The sequence below is a fragment of the Electrona antarctica genome (genome assembly GCF_951216825.1).
Source record: "Electrona antarctica genome assembly, chromosome: 23".
NCBI classification, from domain to species: domain Eukaryota; kingdom Metazoa; phylum Chordata; class Actinopteri; order Myctophiformes; family Myctophidae; genus Electrona; species Electrona antarctica.
The window spans coordinates 19,275,994-19,289,603 of NC_136804.1; the positions used below are offsets into that span (position 1 = coordinate 19,275,994).

Sequence of the window (13,610 nt, forward strand, 5' to 3'; positions counted from 1 at the left end):
GCTAACATTGCATAAAAGGAAGAAAAACGTTGTTGTTATGCAACAGTTTATGTTGCGTGATGTCAAGCCATTTAGTCAGCTTATAGTATATAATGCTATGTTGCAAGCTCTAGTTGCATTCAATAGTCATAAACTGGCAGAAATAGAAATAGAAGAATTAGAGCAACAGGAAATTGAACAAGCAGAAGCAGAAACACAAGCAGAAGCAGAAGCAGAAACAAGCAGAAGCAGAAGAAACTAATTCAGAAGCAGAAGAAGAAATTAATTCAGACTTGAGGAAATGCGTGAGTGCATTTCTATCCACATCGGCCAGGCCGGTGTCCAGATTGGCAATGCCTGCTGGGAACTCTATTGTCTGGAGCATGGGATCCAGCCAGACGGACAAATGCCCAGTGACAAGACCATTGGAGGAGGAGATGATTCCTTCAACACTTTCTTCACCGAGACCGGGGCTGGAAAGTACGTTCCTAGAGTTGTTTTTATAGATCTGGAGCCCACTGTTATTGATGAAGTGCGCTCTGGGACCTACCGCCATTTGTTCCATCCTGAGCAGCTGATCACTGGCAAAGAGGATGCTGCCAACAACTATGCCCGTGGACACTACACCATTGGCAAGGAAATCATTGAAGTGGTGGTGGACAGGATCCGCAAACTCTCAGATCAGTGCACTGGACTTCAGGGTTTCCTGGTCTTCCGCAGCTTTGGTGGGGGCACTGGCTCCGGTTTAACCTCCCTCCTGATGGAGCGGCTCTCTGTTGAATACGGCAAGAAGTCCAAGCTGGAGTTTTCCATCTACCCAGCTCCTCAGGTGTCCACGGCGGTGGTTGAACCTTACAACTCCATTCTGACCACCCACACCACGCTAGAGCACTCAGACTGTTCCTTCATGGTTGATAATGAGGCCATCTATGATATCTGCCGTAGGAACCTTGATATTGATTGTCCTACCTACACCAACCTAAACAGACTCATTAGTCAGATCGTGTCCTCCATCACGGCCTCCCTTCGCTTCGATGGTGCTCTAAATGTTGATGTGACAGAGTTCCAGACCAACTTGGTTCCCTATCCTCGAATCCATTTCCCTCTGGCCACCTATGCCCCTGTCATCTCTGCTGAAAAGGCTTATCATGAGCAGCTGTCAGTTAGTGAAATCACTAATGCCTGCTTTGAGCCAGGAAATCAGATGGTGAAATGCGACCCACGTCATGGCAAATACATGGCCTGCTGCCTGCTGTACCGTGGCGATGTGGTGCCCAAAGATGTCAATGCTGCTATTGGAATGATCAAGGCCAACCGTAAGATCCAGTTTGTCGACTGGTGCCCAACTGGGTTCAAAGTCGGCATCAACTACCAGCCCCCGACTGTAGTACCTGGTGGAGATCTGGCCAAGGTCCAAAGGGCTGTGTGCATGCTGAGCAACACCACAGCTATTGCTGAGGCCTGGGCTCGGCTTGACCACAAGTTCGATCTGATGTATGCCAAGCGTGCTTTCGTTCACTGGTATGTAGGTGAGGGTATGGAAGAGGGGGAGTTCTCTGAGGCCAGAGAGGACATGGCAGCCCTGGAGAAGGATTATGAGGAGGTCGGACTTGACTCCGTTGAGGTTGGGGGAGAGGGCGAAGGGGAAGAAGATTAAGTTATTTAGCTGGATATTTTGCTAGATCGTTATTATTTTAATGAGAGGCCAGACCAGGAAAGTAAAAAGAACCCAGAAGAGAGGTGCATGGATGTGCTACGTATTATTGTAAGAGCTACTGGGTTTCATTTTTTCTTTCCTTTTCCTTTCTTTTCTGTCTTTTTTAAACCATTTTTTTAGCCTTTTCAAACATTACCTGGAGGAACCTCTTTTTTTAATAACAGAATATGCACAACAAAATGTCAGTATTCCGTACCTCTTTTTTATAACAGATATCCACAGCAAAATATCATGTCAATTTTAAATATGTCTTTTTTATAACAGGAATATCCACAACACGAAATGACGTTGTTTGCATCACCTTTATTTTCTACAACAGAATATCCGCAACAGCACATGATGTCAATGTTTGCATCTCTTTTTTAATAGCAGGAATGTCCACAACATACAGTAAAGTAATATTTTGCACCTTTTTTTTATAAGAGATTTTACACAAGCATAACATAATGTCAAAGTTTGCCCTTTTCTTTATACATTTTTTAAAACTTTTTAAGATTAAGCCCCGACAGCACGTACTGTATAGCCTAGCCTAATGTCAACGTTTGCACCTTTTTTTATTTTTTTTTGAGGGGCGCTAGCCCCTCCTACATCCAGCTTTTGGTTAGCGTCCACAAACTTCGTCTTAAACGAAATTCCCATTCACAATGAATGGAGAATTTTACGTCATAGTGTCTGAGCAAATGAGTGTAGTCTATTTTATGTCATGATGATGATGAAGAGCAAGCACCCCTCACTTCACATGTTTGTAATTTTTTGTAACATTGTCTACAACGTCACAATGTTTGCTCTTTGTATTGGGTGGCCTATTGTTAATGATAATAACCGTGTTACTGGGATGTCTGTCTGTAACTCTGTCCTTCTCTAAAAACTCCTTATTTGGCGTACTTTATATGAGAAGTGATGAGGTGAGACAAATGGACACAACCCTGGAGGTCTGTCACTGGTCTGACAGCTTGTGTCACACAAACGTACAGTGTCTTTTGCTCTGTAGTAATTGTGTCACACAAATGTGTCTTTCTCTGTGACAATTCTCTATACCTCTACAATGTACCCATGCTGAAAGTTGGTCATAAGAAGATTTTGGGGACAGAATGTTGCACTCAGGCATTAATCTGCTCTAATTCTCTCTCGCTGGAATCTTCTCATGAGGCTTTTACTTGTAATTTCCCTCTCTCTCTCTCACACACACACACCATTTCTCTTTTTCCTTACTACGGCCAAACTTGCAATAATGAATTGTTCTCTTCGCTTGGGCTCGCTCCATGTTTAATTTAGCTCTGACCAATAGGACTCGATCCGGCAATGTATGAAATAACTATTATAACGTATGCAAGTCAGCCCTGCAGTCCAGTCCAGCTCTGATACAACCATCAGTCTAACACCTCTACCCCCGAGCATCCCCCCCCCCCCCCCCCCACACACACACACTTCAATATCTCTTTTCTAGTCAGTGTTTATCTGACAGGCTGCATACTTGATCAGTGCGCATTCAGGTCTCCCAGAGGCAACAGGGAGACTGTGTTTACGCCTGCTACTAGAGGGTTTGAAGTGAGGGATGTTGCAGGCAGCACTGCCAGAATGATGATGTGTTTGAATGTAACTTCTCAAAAACAGTGCAGATAGTAGAACCTTGGAGACTCTGGAGAGGCGCAGCTCATAAAAAGCAATGCTTTATCTTGGGCCCCGTGATCATGGGCCCACCAAGATACAATATAGAGCCCTGCGTGTCCTTGCCAAAGGCATTCTAACTAAGCCTATAACCTTATTACCTTAACCTTAAAACTATGCCTAAACATAATGACATCAAACTAATCTAATATTGGTCCGACTATTGCGACATCACCCCTTGGTGTCCATCGCTCTGCCCATGTCTATCTGTCAATTAGGAAGTCAATCCCTGAATATTTTTCCCATTTTGTGAATTAATATGACAACATAAAAGCCAGGCTAGTTATTAGAAACCACCTTGTTTCTTTTTACAACATACCCTCAATACAAATGTTCCAGTCAGAGGAACATAAGTGTTTCAATGTTCTATTGATCTTTCAAACACATCTCCACAAAGATGTGGCAAAACAACAACTGAATGCTGATGAGAAATATTTCTGTCTTCCCACTTGTGCCATTAAGTCCATTAATGAAAAGGAAAACAATCTATCCTTTAAGCTCAGCCACATTATGGAGGCAATCAGCAAAAATAAACTGTGACCAGAAAAAACTAACAAGATTATAGGGCCGCTAAATCAACTTGTCATTGAACAAACAAGATCTTCCCAGACGTTTCAGGCTCCGCGGGTGTCTGCATGCTGCTTGTCGCCTGTCTCCTCTGTGTGTCGGACAGCTCACAATTGTTCGATGGCTATGTTCTGGCCTCCTCCCTTTATGCTTCCATATTGAACAAGTTTGTCTCTTCAAAACTACGTGACTCTGCCCAGGCGGTGGCGTAACCTTCTGGGCACCCGACTGGTAATCCAGTCGCAGTGTGCCGCGGGTTCGACTCCCGAGCCCGACACGGCCTTTACTGCATGTCTTCCCCCATCTCTCTCCCGTTTCCTGTCTGTCCCTTCAAAAAACCAATAAAAGGCGTAAGCCGCAAAAAAAATATCTTAAAAAAAAAAAAAAAAAAAAAAACTACGTGACTCCCATTGAAAATGTATTGCGAGCTGTCTGAAACAGAGGAGACACGAGACACAGAGAAGACACTCCTATGTGTGAGTGCAGCCTCACTCAGTTACTAAAATGTTTAGACCATGATGTATGTCAACAATATGAATAAATAAATGGAATGTGCACGCACGCCCGCATGCACGCACGCACGCACAAACACTGCATAATTCAGTGGCGTGCACAGACATTTAGAGGGACTGGTGCTCAAGTGAAAAAAGGGCACCTTGTGCAGTGTGTGGAACCGGCCGGTTGCCTTAAAGGACCACTTCACCACTTTTCAACCTATCTTCATATAATAGGTCTTCACTAATAATCATGATAAAATGGCACAGTTTTTTCCACTCAGTCTGTGTCTCATAGGAGGGATGTGGATTTCTTTACAAAAATGTTCAGATTTGTATTATCGTGAGAACGATGGCTTCCATTTTCGCATTGCAACTTTTCAGGACTAGAAAGCCTGCAGTTTCTATTAGCTTGGATTCCCCATTGATGATGTCACTGGTGGACGGGTTTCTGAACAGCCCTCCTATGAGACACAGGAACACAGAAGATAGGTTGAAAAGTGGTGAAGTGCTTCTTTAATAGTGTGAGATTTATAGATTTTGGGGCCTAAATAATATATTAGAAGCTTTTTATCAAGAATTGATCAATGTCACCATGGTCCACATACTGTACAAAAACAAATATATATATATATTATTTTTATTTTTTTCAAGTCTCTAAAGCTCAGTGAGAGACATTACCGCCTCAGCTTTTTGTTGTTGTAGAAGCTCAGTGGTATATTACAGGGCTATTGTACTCGAAAAAGTTATTTTCTTGTTTCTTGTCTTCTCGTATCAATTCCAAAATATAGTGAAACATCTAAAGCTGGCAAGAAAAGTATAAAGCAAAGTACAAAGTATAGTATGAGTATCATCCTACTGTAGTGAACATTTTTTATATTTAACATTCAGCCTCAAGCTTTGGCTTATGTGGTGTATGTGGTCGTGGTGCGTGCATGAGTTAAGTTTGAGTAGTTTGTCGCATTCTTGTACTAAGGTCAATGAAAGATTGTGCTAACAGTAACACTGTTCACATTCTAAACAGTAACACAATTCTAAAGGCTTCATATGTATAGCCGTAGACCTACAGTACATGTGGGTTGCATTTGCATGTGCTTTAGCTGCTATTCTTCAAATATATATAAACAACTTTCAAACTTCTTCAAAATTATTCTAAATCATTATAGGCCATCTTGAATGAATGTGTGCATCTGTGCCTGCATATATAGTCCAGTAACCTATAGTATGTGCATGTGTTGTTGTGTGTGCCTGCCCATGGTGGACAACCCATTTAGGACTGACGTCGGAAAAAAAAAAAGTTCGCTCTGAAAGAATATATATACATATTCAAAGATTTGTGGCGCATTTTTACGATTTTTCAAAAATAGCAGACCTACAAGTTCATAGCGCGCCACTCGGTGGCGCGCTATGAGCTTGTAGATCTGCTATTTTTCAATAGCTAAATTATAACAATGTTTAAAACACCAAAAGGGGTTCCCGCCCAAAATGGGTTAAACAATGCAGAATGAGGGGGATATCACTGCCAAACCCTGACCTGCTTCATAATTCATCTGAACATTATACTGCTACAAGACTGCAGTAGCTGAACATTCCCTCAAGCATATTTACCCCAGTGATTACAGAACTCAGTGACCTTTAATTTGTTTAGCCTGCCTGTGTTATATCGAATACCCACTAGGCCACTACCCAGCCAAATAGCATGATGACAGCCTACTTGCTGAGGTCTTTCTGACCCATTTTGAGATTTTGAAGTTGATAATCTTTGCCCGTAAAGCTCTCAGAAGGTACGTTCCCCTTCCATGACTTGTGCTAAATATTCGATATTATGTAGCACAGCATGTAGGCCTACCTGTAGCCTACCACAAAGTCACAGCTATCTAACTTTGTTCCATTGACTTGCTTATGCATGATGGGTTATTTTATACTTATAGCCCATCAACTTTAGGCTATCTTTTTTCCGGAACAAACTTTGTTCAGTTAAAAAAAAAGTCAAAAAAAGTCATTCAAGTCAGTCATCTTTATTATTATAGACCAAAAAAGGCGAATTGAGCGGAATTCAATTGAGGCACTAAACCAGTGTTATAGAGGGTATGCGCGTGACATCATCATCATACCCAGAAGTTATGCAGGAATGCCTATACTGAGAGGCAAAATATACTTTCTGGCCTTGACACACCATACATCCACACAGAAAAATCTGATTGCATTAAATTACTTTAAACAACATTAAATTCACTTTGTCACTCACTTTGCCAGTCGATTTGCCACTCGATCTGCCATTCACTAATTTCACTTTATTTATTTGACAGGGACAATGCTCATTAATCAACATGTCAGTTTTCACATCCATGTAAATGTGCCAGAGTTAGCCATAAGCTAATTTACATCTAGTCCCTGAGCAGGCTCTTAAAAAATGGTAGTAAAACTAGACATACAAAAACAAATACAGTACAATACAATGCAATAAAAAAACAATTGCACAGGGGACAAAACAACCGCAGAGTGAATTGAGAAATGATACCAGTGATAGAGCTACTCATGATTACAGATTTGATTTGTTTTTAGCCACCTCTTCAGGTTGAATTTGAAGGTCAAATAGTTGGATGTCTCTCTTACTTCTGTAGGGAGACTGTTCCAGTGATGGGAGGCTCTAGAGAATACTGTTTTACCAAACACACTATTGGCACTTCACAGTCTCCTCTGGTAGTTGCCCTTGTTGCTCTACCACCATTCACCACTGTCCCTTCGATCTATGAACGGTTTCAGTGGTGGAGGTGCAAGTCCATTTAAGATCTTAAAAATGAGACAAGCATCTGCAAAATGTTTGAAGCTGTCAAAAGTAATACCCGCACACCCTCTATTGTCAAGTAGCCTACTCCCAAAAGGAAAAACGGCGCCCTCTTTTGAGAGATTAAAGTACTCCAGCCTCGAAGGTATCTTTGAGTGTGACGCAGACATTCCCAGTTGAGCGGGCTTGTGCTGCAGGCACTTTCCCGCCCTCCGTCCTCCCCCGCCGTAGGCCTACCGGTACCAGACAGACAGATAGTAGGTAGGTCATTTTTTGAAAGAGTGAAATAAACGACTTGTGTAATGTGTATTTATCCACCACGTGGATTGAGTAGAGTTGTCAGTTTGCCAGGGAGTTAATTGCTAAAACACAACACCTGTGAGGCTGTGAGTGTGACAGCTGTAAGAAGTCAGTTCTGATTGGATTCATTGTCCTGGTGGTGAGTTAGCGATAGCCTAACTACTGTAGCTGCTTTACAGATAGTATTTGTGCTTGTAATGTTTTTAGCTATATATATGTTGTAAAACGTGGGGGAAAAATAAACAGAACTTTAGTGCATTCCGGGCAGACGCAAAGACGAATGGGAGCCTTGGGAGGTATAATTTGGAGCTGCTTACATGCATCATTGCCTCTTTGCATCGTCATGTTGGCTTCCATAATGAATGGTAGCCTACCTACTTGGTAGACTGCATCTTTGCGTCAGCCCGTGCATGTGAACGCAATTACTCAAATGGTGTAGCGTAGACCTATATAACTATCACAAAACTAACAGACTAAAAGTGGTGTGTCTGTGTGTGTGTGTGTGTGTGTGTGTGTGGCGTGCGTGTGTGCGCGCGTGTGTGTGTGCGCGCGTGCGTGAGACACCACTCAAATAACATTGTATTAATTAAAATAGGTCCTGGATTATAGCTTCCATTCTCATTTAAATAGCTACATTCTATATAGGCTACCTCACAAAAATGCAAGCATTGTGAGCCTGTAGACTATTGTATGAAGAAGTGGGGCAATAATTTATGATTATACAAAGTTGAAATATGGAGCTACAAGGTTTTTGCCTCATGTGTAAACCCGTGTAAACCTAATATATTATGTTTATCTCACTGCTCAGTCAATATTCATTATCACTTTATTTTGTAAGTGCAGTTCTATGGCAGTTCTATGGCAGCGGTGGCCGAACGGTTTGCGGAGCGGTCTTGATACCGGAAGGTCGCCAGTTCGTATCCCCGGACCAGCACGTTAAAATTACCACCGCTGAAGTGCCCTTGAGCAAGGCATTGAACCACTACCATGAAATGTTCTATGAGCAGGGCCTGGCTGTAAACAAGTATCTGATGCTTAGTCTAGTTACCCTGGGTAAATATAGTAACTTTGCTTTGCTTATTATGGCAAGTTACAGTAATAAAACCAAAATGTAAAGAAATATATTGAAAATGTTTTGATAAATCTAGTGTGCAACTGTGCACATGCATAGCTACAGGTATTTACACAGTGTGTTATTTCTTGATAACAGACCGCTCCGCTCTATAACAGACCGATGCCTAATCAACCCCCCCTCGGAGCACCTGCTGTGCCCCTCTTGAAAGACACACACAGTCATTTACAGCTAAACATTGCTCTCAAAAATATTTTTGAAAACATTTGAGCGAGAAATAGACGAAGCAGTACCCGAAAATGGATTTGATCAACTTACTTCCTTGTTTTCCGTGCTGCAGCTGGGCAGACGGCGGCCAGCGCGACACTTATGGAATACTTTCATTACCGCAAGCAAGAAAATATCTTGTTTTGTTGTGTTTTGGGTAGGGATGTCCCGATACACTCTTTTCGCTTCCGATCCGATCCCGATACCTCAATTTAATCTGTGTTAGCCGATACCGAATACCGATACCAGTGTCGTGTTGTGATCTCATGTTGTGTTTATAGCTATCTACAGTAGCTATATATCTCGTATTGTGTTTATAGCTATCTAGCTATATATCTCGTGTTGTGTTTATAGCAGACTCTTCACTCAAATGTGCACTTGCAGTTTGGGCAACTCCAAAGAAAACTCCACCTGTCCCAACATTTTATTTACCTGCCATACCCCGTGTCAACCCCTTACCCCTGTGTCGGATCGGTGGTTAGACTGGCATATTCACCGATACGACCCGATATGACAAATAAGGGCCGATCCGATACTTTTCCCGATACAGTATTGGGACATCTCTAGTTTTGGGTCAATTTATTAATGTATGTATTAAGTAGCCATGTAATAAGAGGGATAATATCTGCTTATAGGTGGTCATTGTCGGGATATAATTCACAGAGAGGGGGTTTAACCACCGACGCGAATATTCCCCGGCCTACACAATGTAGAGTTTGTTGATAGTATCTTTTGGTTTAGAAGCAATTGAACAAATATATAATAATAATATTAATAGGTCAGGTTCATTTTAGTATTCACTAAGATGGGTATTGAGAGAGTATTGAGTTCTTTCTTTCTTTCTTTCTTTCTTTCTTTCTTTCTTTCTTTCTTTCAGATACTCAAGGCTTATGGCGTCCCTCCCAAACTAAACTGACCATGTAGAGAAGGCACCTCTAAGGACAACAAACAGAGGTGATCACCTACTGTATAAACACCCTCAGACCATCCACGACCACCTCTAATGACAACATGGACCATCCATCCACCCACCATATCAAGCTCAGCTTCTTCTCAGCAATCTCTTCTCCTGCACGGCGGAAATGCTGGACCCTGAAGCCTGCCCTGCAGATCAACCAGGATGAACATGTTTGAACCTGGTCCTCACTTCAACTGATGAAGTCAAGTATAGAAGACTGCCCAAGGTACGATTTATTTATTAATTTTCTTTTTGCTGCTGCTGTTCGTATTGGATGCTGTGTGTACTGTATATGCTAATGCAATTCAAGCTGTTGTAGTCTTGCTGTCGTTTTGGGACCCATGACTGGGTGGCAATGTTCAGTGACTGTTGGTGGATCTGGAGATTTGGAATTGGAAGTGAATCTACAGTGTGTATGTTGTGTTGTGTGTTCAAGCTAAAGGTTTTGCGTTTTGGCTGTTATGGTGTGATGGCTGTTATAGCCATCAATTTCAAATGTTCATTGGAATTGAATACTGATGTGGACAGTATGTGTTGTGTTGTGACTTCTTTCTTTCCTTCTTTCTTTCTTTCTTTCTCTCTCTGCTGAGCTGCTGCTTGTGTTGTATGCTGCTTAAATGTAATTCAAACTTCATTGTCAAATGAAATCCAGCGCAGCAATAGTTCATTACGACATGGAAGTCAGAAGGTTTATTATATCTTTTCCCCGGACCCCTCTCCAACAGTGCATTCATGCTCATTTAAAGCAGCTGTCTCTCCACGTCAACTCTCTTCATTCTCATTCGCTACAGCTTCTCATCCACACCCACATTCCCTCAGTGCAAATCAGGCGGTCTTTTAAAGCAGCTCAGTTCACTGCTCATTCTACATGCTTAGCTGTCAAAGCAGGTTGTACAGCGTTGGTTGGTGGAAAATGTCCCCCCAAGTTTCATGTTATTATAATCTGTAATTCATGTTCAATTGTTCATGGAATAATTGTATCTCATGCTCTGCTCTGTGACACTTGGAATTGTAGGCTTACATTTAGTCTCCCACTGCGAGATGTTGTGAGCTTATTTGTGTGTCTTTCTTAAAGGTATATTCAGTGATTTTACTTCATTCAAATATCACTTATTTTTTCTTTTTTTCTGGATAATCCTCCCTACTATAGAGTGTGCTGACCATATAAGGAAATCCTCCCTGTCCCCAGTGAGCCCCTGGGGTCAAAAAACCCTAGTTTCAGTTTTGGTGGCGGGTGGCAAAACCTTCATCCAATCAGGATGAGAGGGGCCTTCCTCCAATCATGATCGAGAGCAATCATGATTATCGCTGTAGAGCGTTAATGTGCACATTTTATTACCGGGGCGGACTGGGTGGTTTTCCAAATCACCCAAATCACTGAATGCTCCTTTAAGTATATAATATTTGACAATTTGGCCAATTTGGTATTAAAGGATCTTGAAAGTCTTTATATCGTAACTTAAAAAATGTGCAGATACCCTGTATACACTTACAATACATGCATACTTTATGTTGGTTTGGTTATTTACTGTTGAGTGAGAAAACAATGTTGCACATTAAGGAAATCATCTAAAAAGTTGGGGAACCACTATAGTAGAATCTACAGTAGGGCTTGTGAAGGAACATAAAACAACAGGGAGTCTGCGATCTGGCTGGCGGCTGGTCCTAAGCAGAACTTTGGGAACTTAAACAAGTAGAATGGCTTTAAAATTGACTCAAGAAGACAGAGCCCTTGTAGTCCAATCTATACTTTTTCAGCCTCTTACTGTGTGTGTGTGTGTGTGTGTGTGTGTGTGTGTGTGTGTGTGTGTGTGTGTGTGTGTGTGTGTGTGTGTGTGTGTGTGTGTGTGTGTGTGTGCGCGCGCTTGGGGCGCGCACACAGCAGTACAGAATGTGTATTACGGTAGATTCTTGTACGATAAGAATGTTGGTCTACCACTGCAGGTGGAAACGATTCCTATTGCAGGAGCATCTGCTGTCAGATGCTGCAGTGCACCAGGATTCCTCCAACAGCCCCAAGCACCTTCTGCTATCATTTATGAACACACACACACACACACACACACACACACACACACACACACACACACACACACACACACACACACACACACACACACACACACACACACACACACGGTAATTGCAGAACTGATATACTGTACCACTCTATATCAGTTCAGTTCTATCAAGAAAATAATTGGCATCGGAATTTGTATTCATAGTTTCATACAAAACCAAATTAGGGAGACCACCTCCCGCATTTTACCGGTATTTTCAGTATGTGCTAGTTATATTGTATTAACAATACATACTTGCCATACTTATCACTCAAATATCAATTAATTCATTAAAATAAGTCCTTGTTTGTAGCTTCCATTATCATTAAATAGCTAAATTATATTATTACTAAGACCCCTACGTTTTCATTAAAAACTTCACTGAGCATGTGACCAAAACTACTTGACCACCCTTATGTCACCAAATAGGAAACAAAAAGTTTTCAGATGCATTTTTTTTCGTGGCTTTCGCCTTTATTTTATATATTTTTATGGAGGGACAGACAGTAGGCTGACAGGAAAAGGAGGGAAGACATGCAGTAAAGGCCGTCGGGATCGGGAGTCGAACCCGTGGCACACTGCCAGGCTGGATTACCAGCCAATGTGCCTGGACCACTGAGCCATGGCCCAGGCCTGCATTTGTATTTTTAGCAGCACATTGTTGTGAATGCTGTGTTCTTCGACAAGTAGTGAGGGGTGACAATGGCTTTCAGAGAGGGAAGCACTTTATACATCTAGGGATAGGCTATAAATTGAAGGCCACATTTCCAAGGTTAAAGGAGGATGTATTGTTAACTTACTACTATACTTTCTACACTCCAATACTTTCTACACTCCAGTAATCGCCATACCAGTGACAGTAGATTTATAGTGTTATCTGTTCTGACAATTTGTTGATCTGTGAGCCCACCTGCTATTTACAGATATGAACTGCCTGAAGTACCTGTTGCCACTGTTCCTTTAAAATGCAACACAATGGGGAGATAATATTTGTCTCCAAATTTGTTGGTAAATCCAATGGGTCTCTCGGGCCTCTGACTGGTATTATAGTGTACTGTGTATGTACACTCACTGTACTTCCTCACAAAAAATAAATCTCTTCTTTTTCTCCCTCTCTCCCCCCATGAAAAATACCTGTCGCCCCTCCTGACAGAGGCTAACATCGCCTATGCATTACTTGTCTTTCTGAGAGAATTTGTTTGGCATTTGAAAAAAAGGGGAAAAAAAGAAAGAAAAACATTGTGTAACCACCTCGTTTTTCAGAGTTCCATTTATCCAGCCAGGGTGTTGAGTTGGCCTGAAGACTATTGATCTACTTCATATTGTTTCTAATGAAAGTTATCCCTGGGCTGGAATACCAATGTGAATCATGAACCATAATCATACTGTGAGAGGGCACACTCATGTTTCATGTTTTCCTCCTAAAAGCAGCGATGGAGTCAGATTTCATTAAGTAGCCCTTTCATTTGCTAGGCAGGCACACAGCTCAGTGACCTCACTATTGTGTGAATGTTGCATGTAAAAGAAAACTGGATGGAGGCGAGCCATCTACTGTAGTGCACTTGTCTGTCCAGTTTTTATTTCCACCTGACAGCGGCCAAGCCAACCTCTGTGCTATTACTGGGCCATCCGACCTCCTCGTCTTACTTCATCAAACTCACTTCATTTCCAATCCATCCACGGCTTTGTTCTGACATCAAGTTGTCAGACATGAATGGTACGTGTCAGAGGGAGACAACT

General features: G+C 41.9%; 1 protein-coding gene across 1 annotated transcript; it reads left to right on the plus strand.

Annotated features, from left to right (window-relative positions):
- Positions 1–280: 280 nt before the first annotated feature.
- Positions 281–1,636, plus strand: LOC306916066 (tubulin alpha chain-like; the record flags this gene model as incomplete). The annotated part of the gene is made up of 1 exon (XM_079493773.1): positions 281–1,636. One exon carries the CDS (start codon positions 281–283, stop codon positions 1,634–1,636), a length of 1,356 nt encoding a protein of 451 aa, XP_079349899.1.
- Between the last annotated feature and the right edge of the window lie 11,974 nt (positions 1,637–13,610).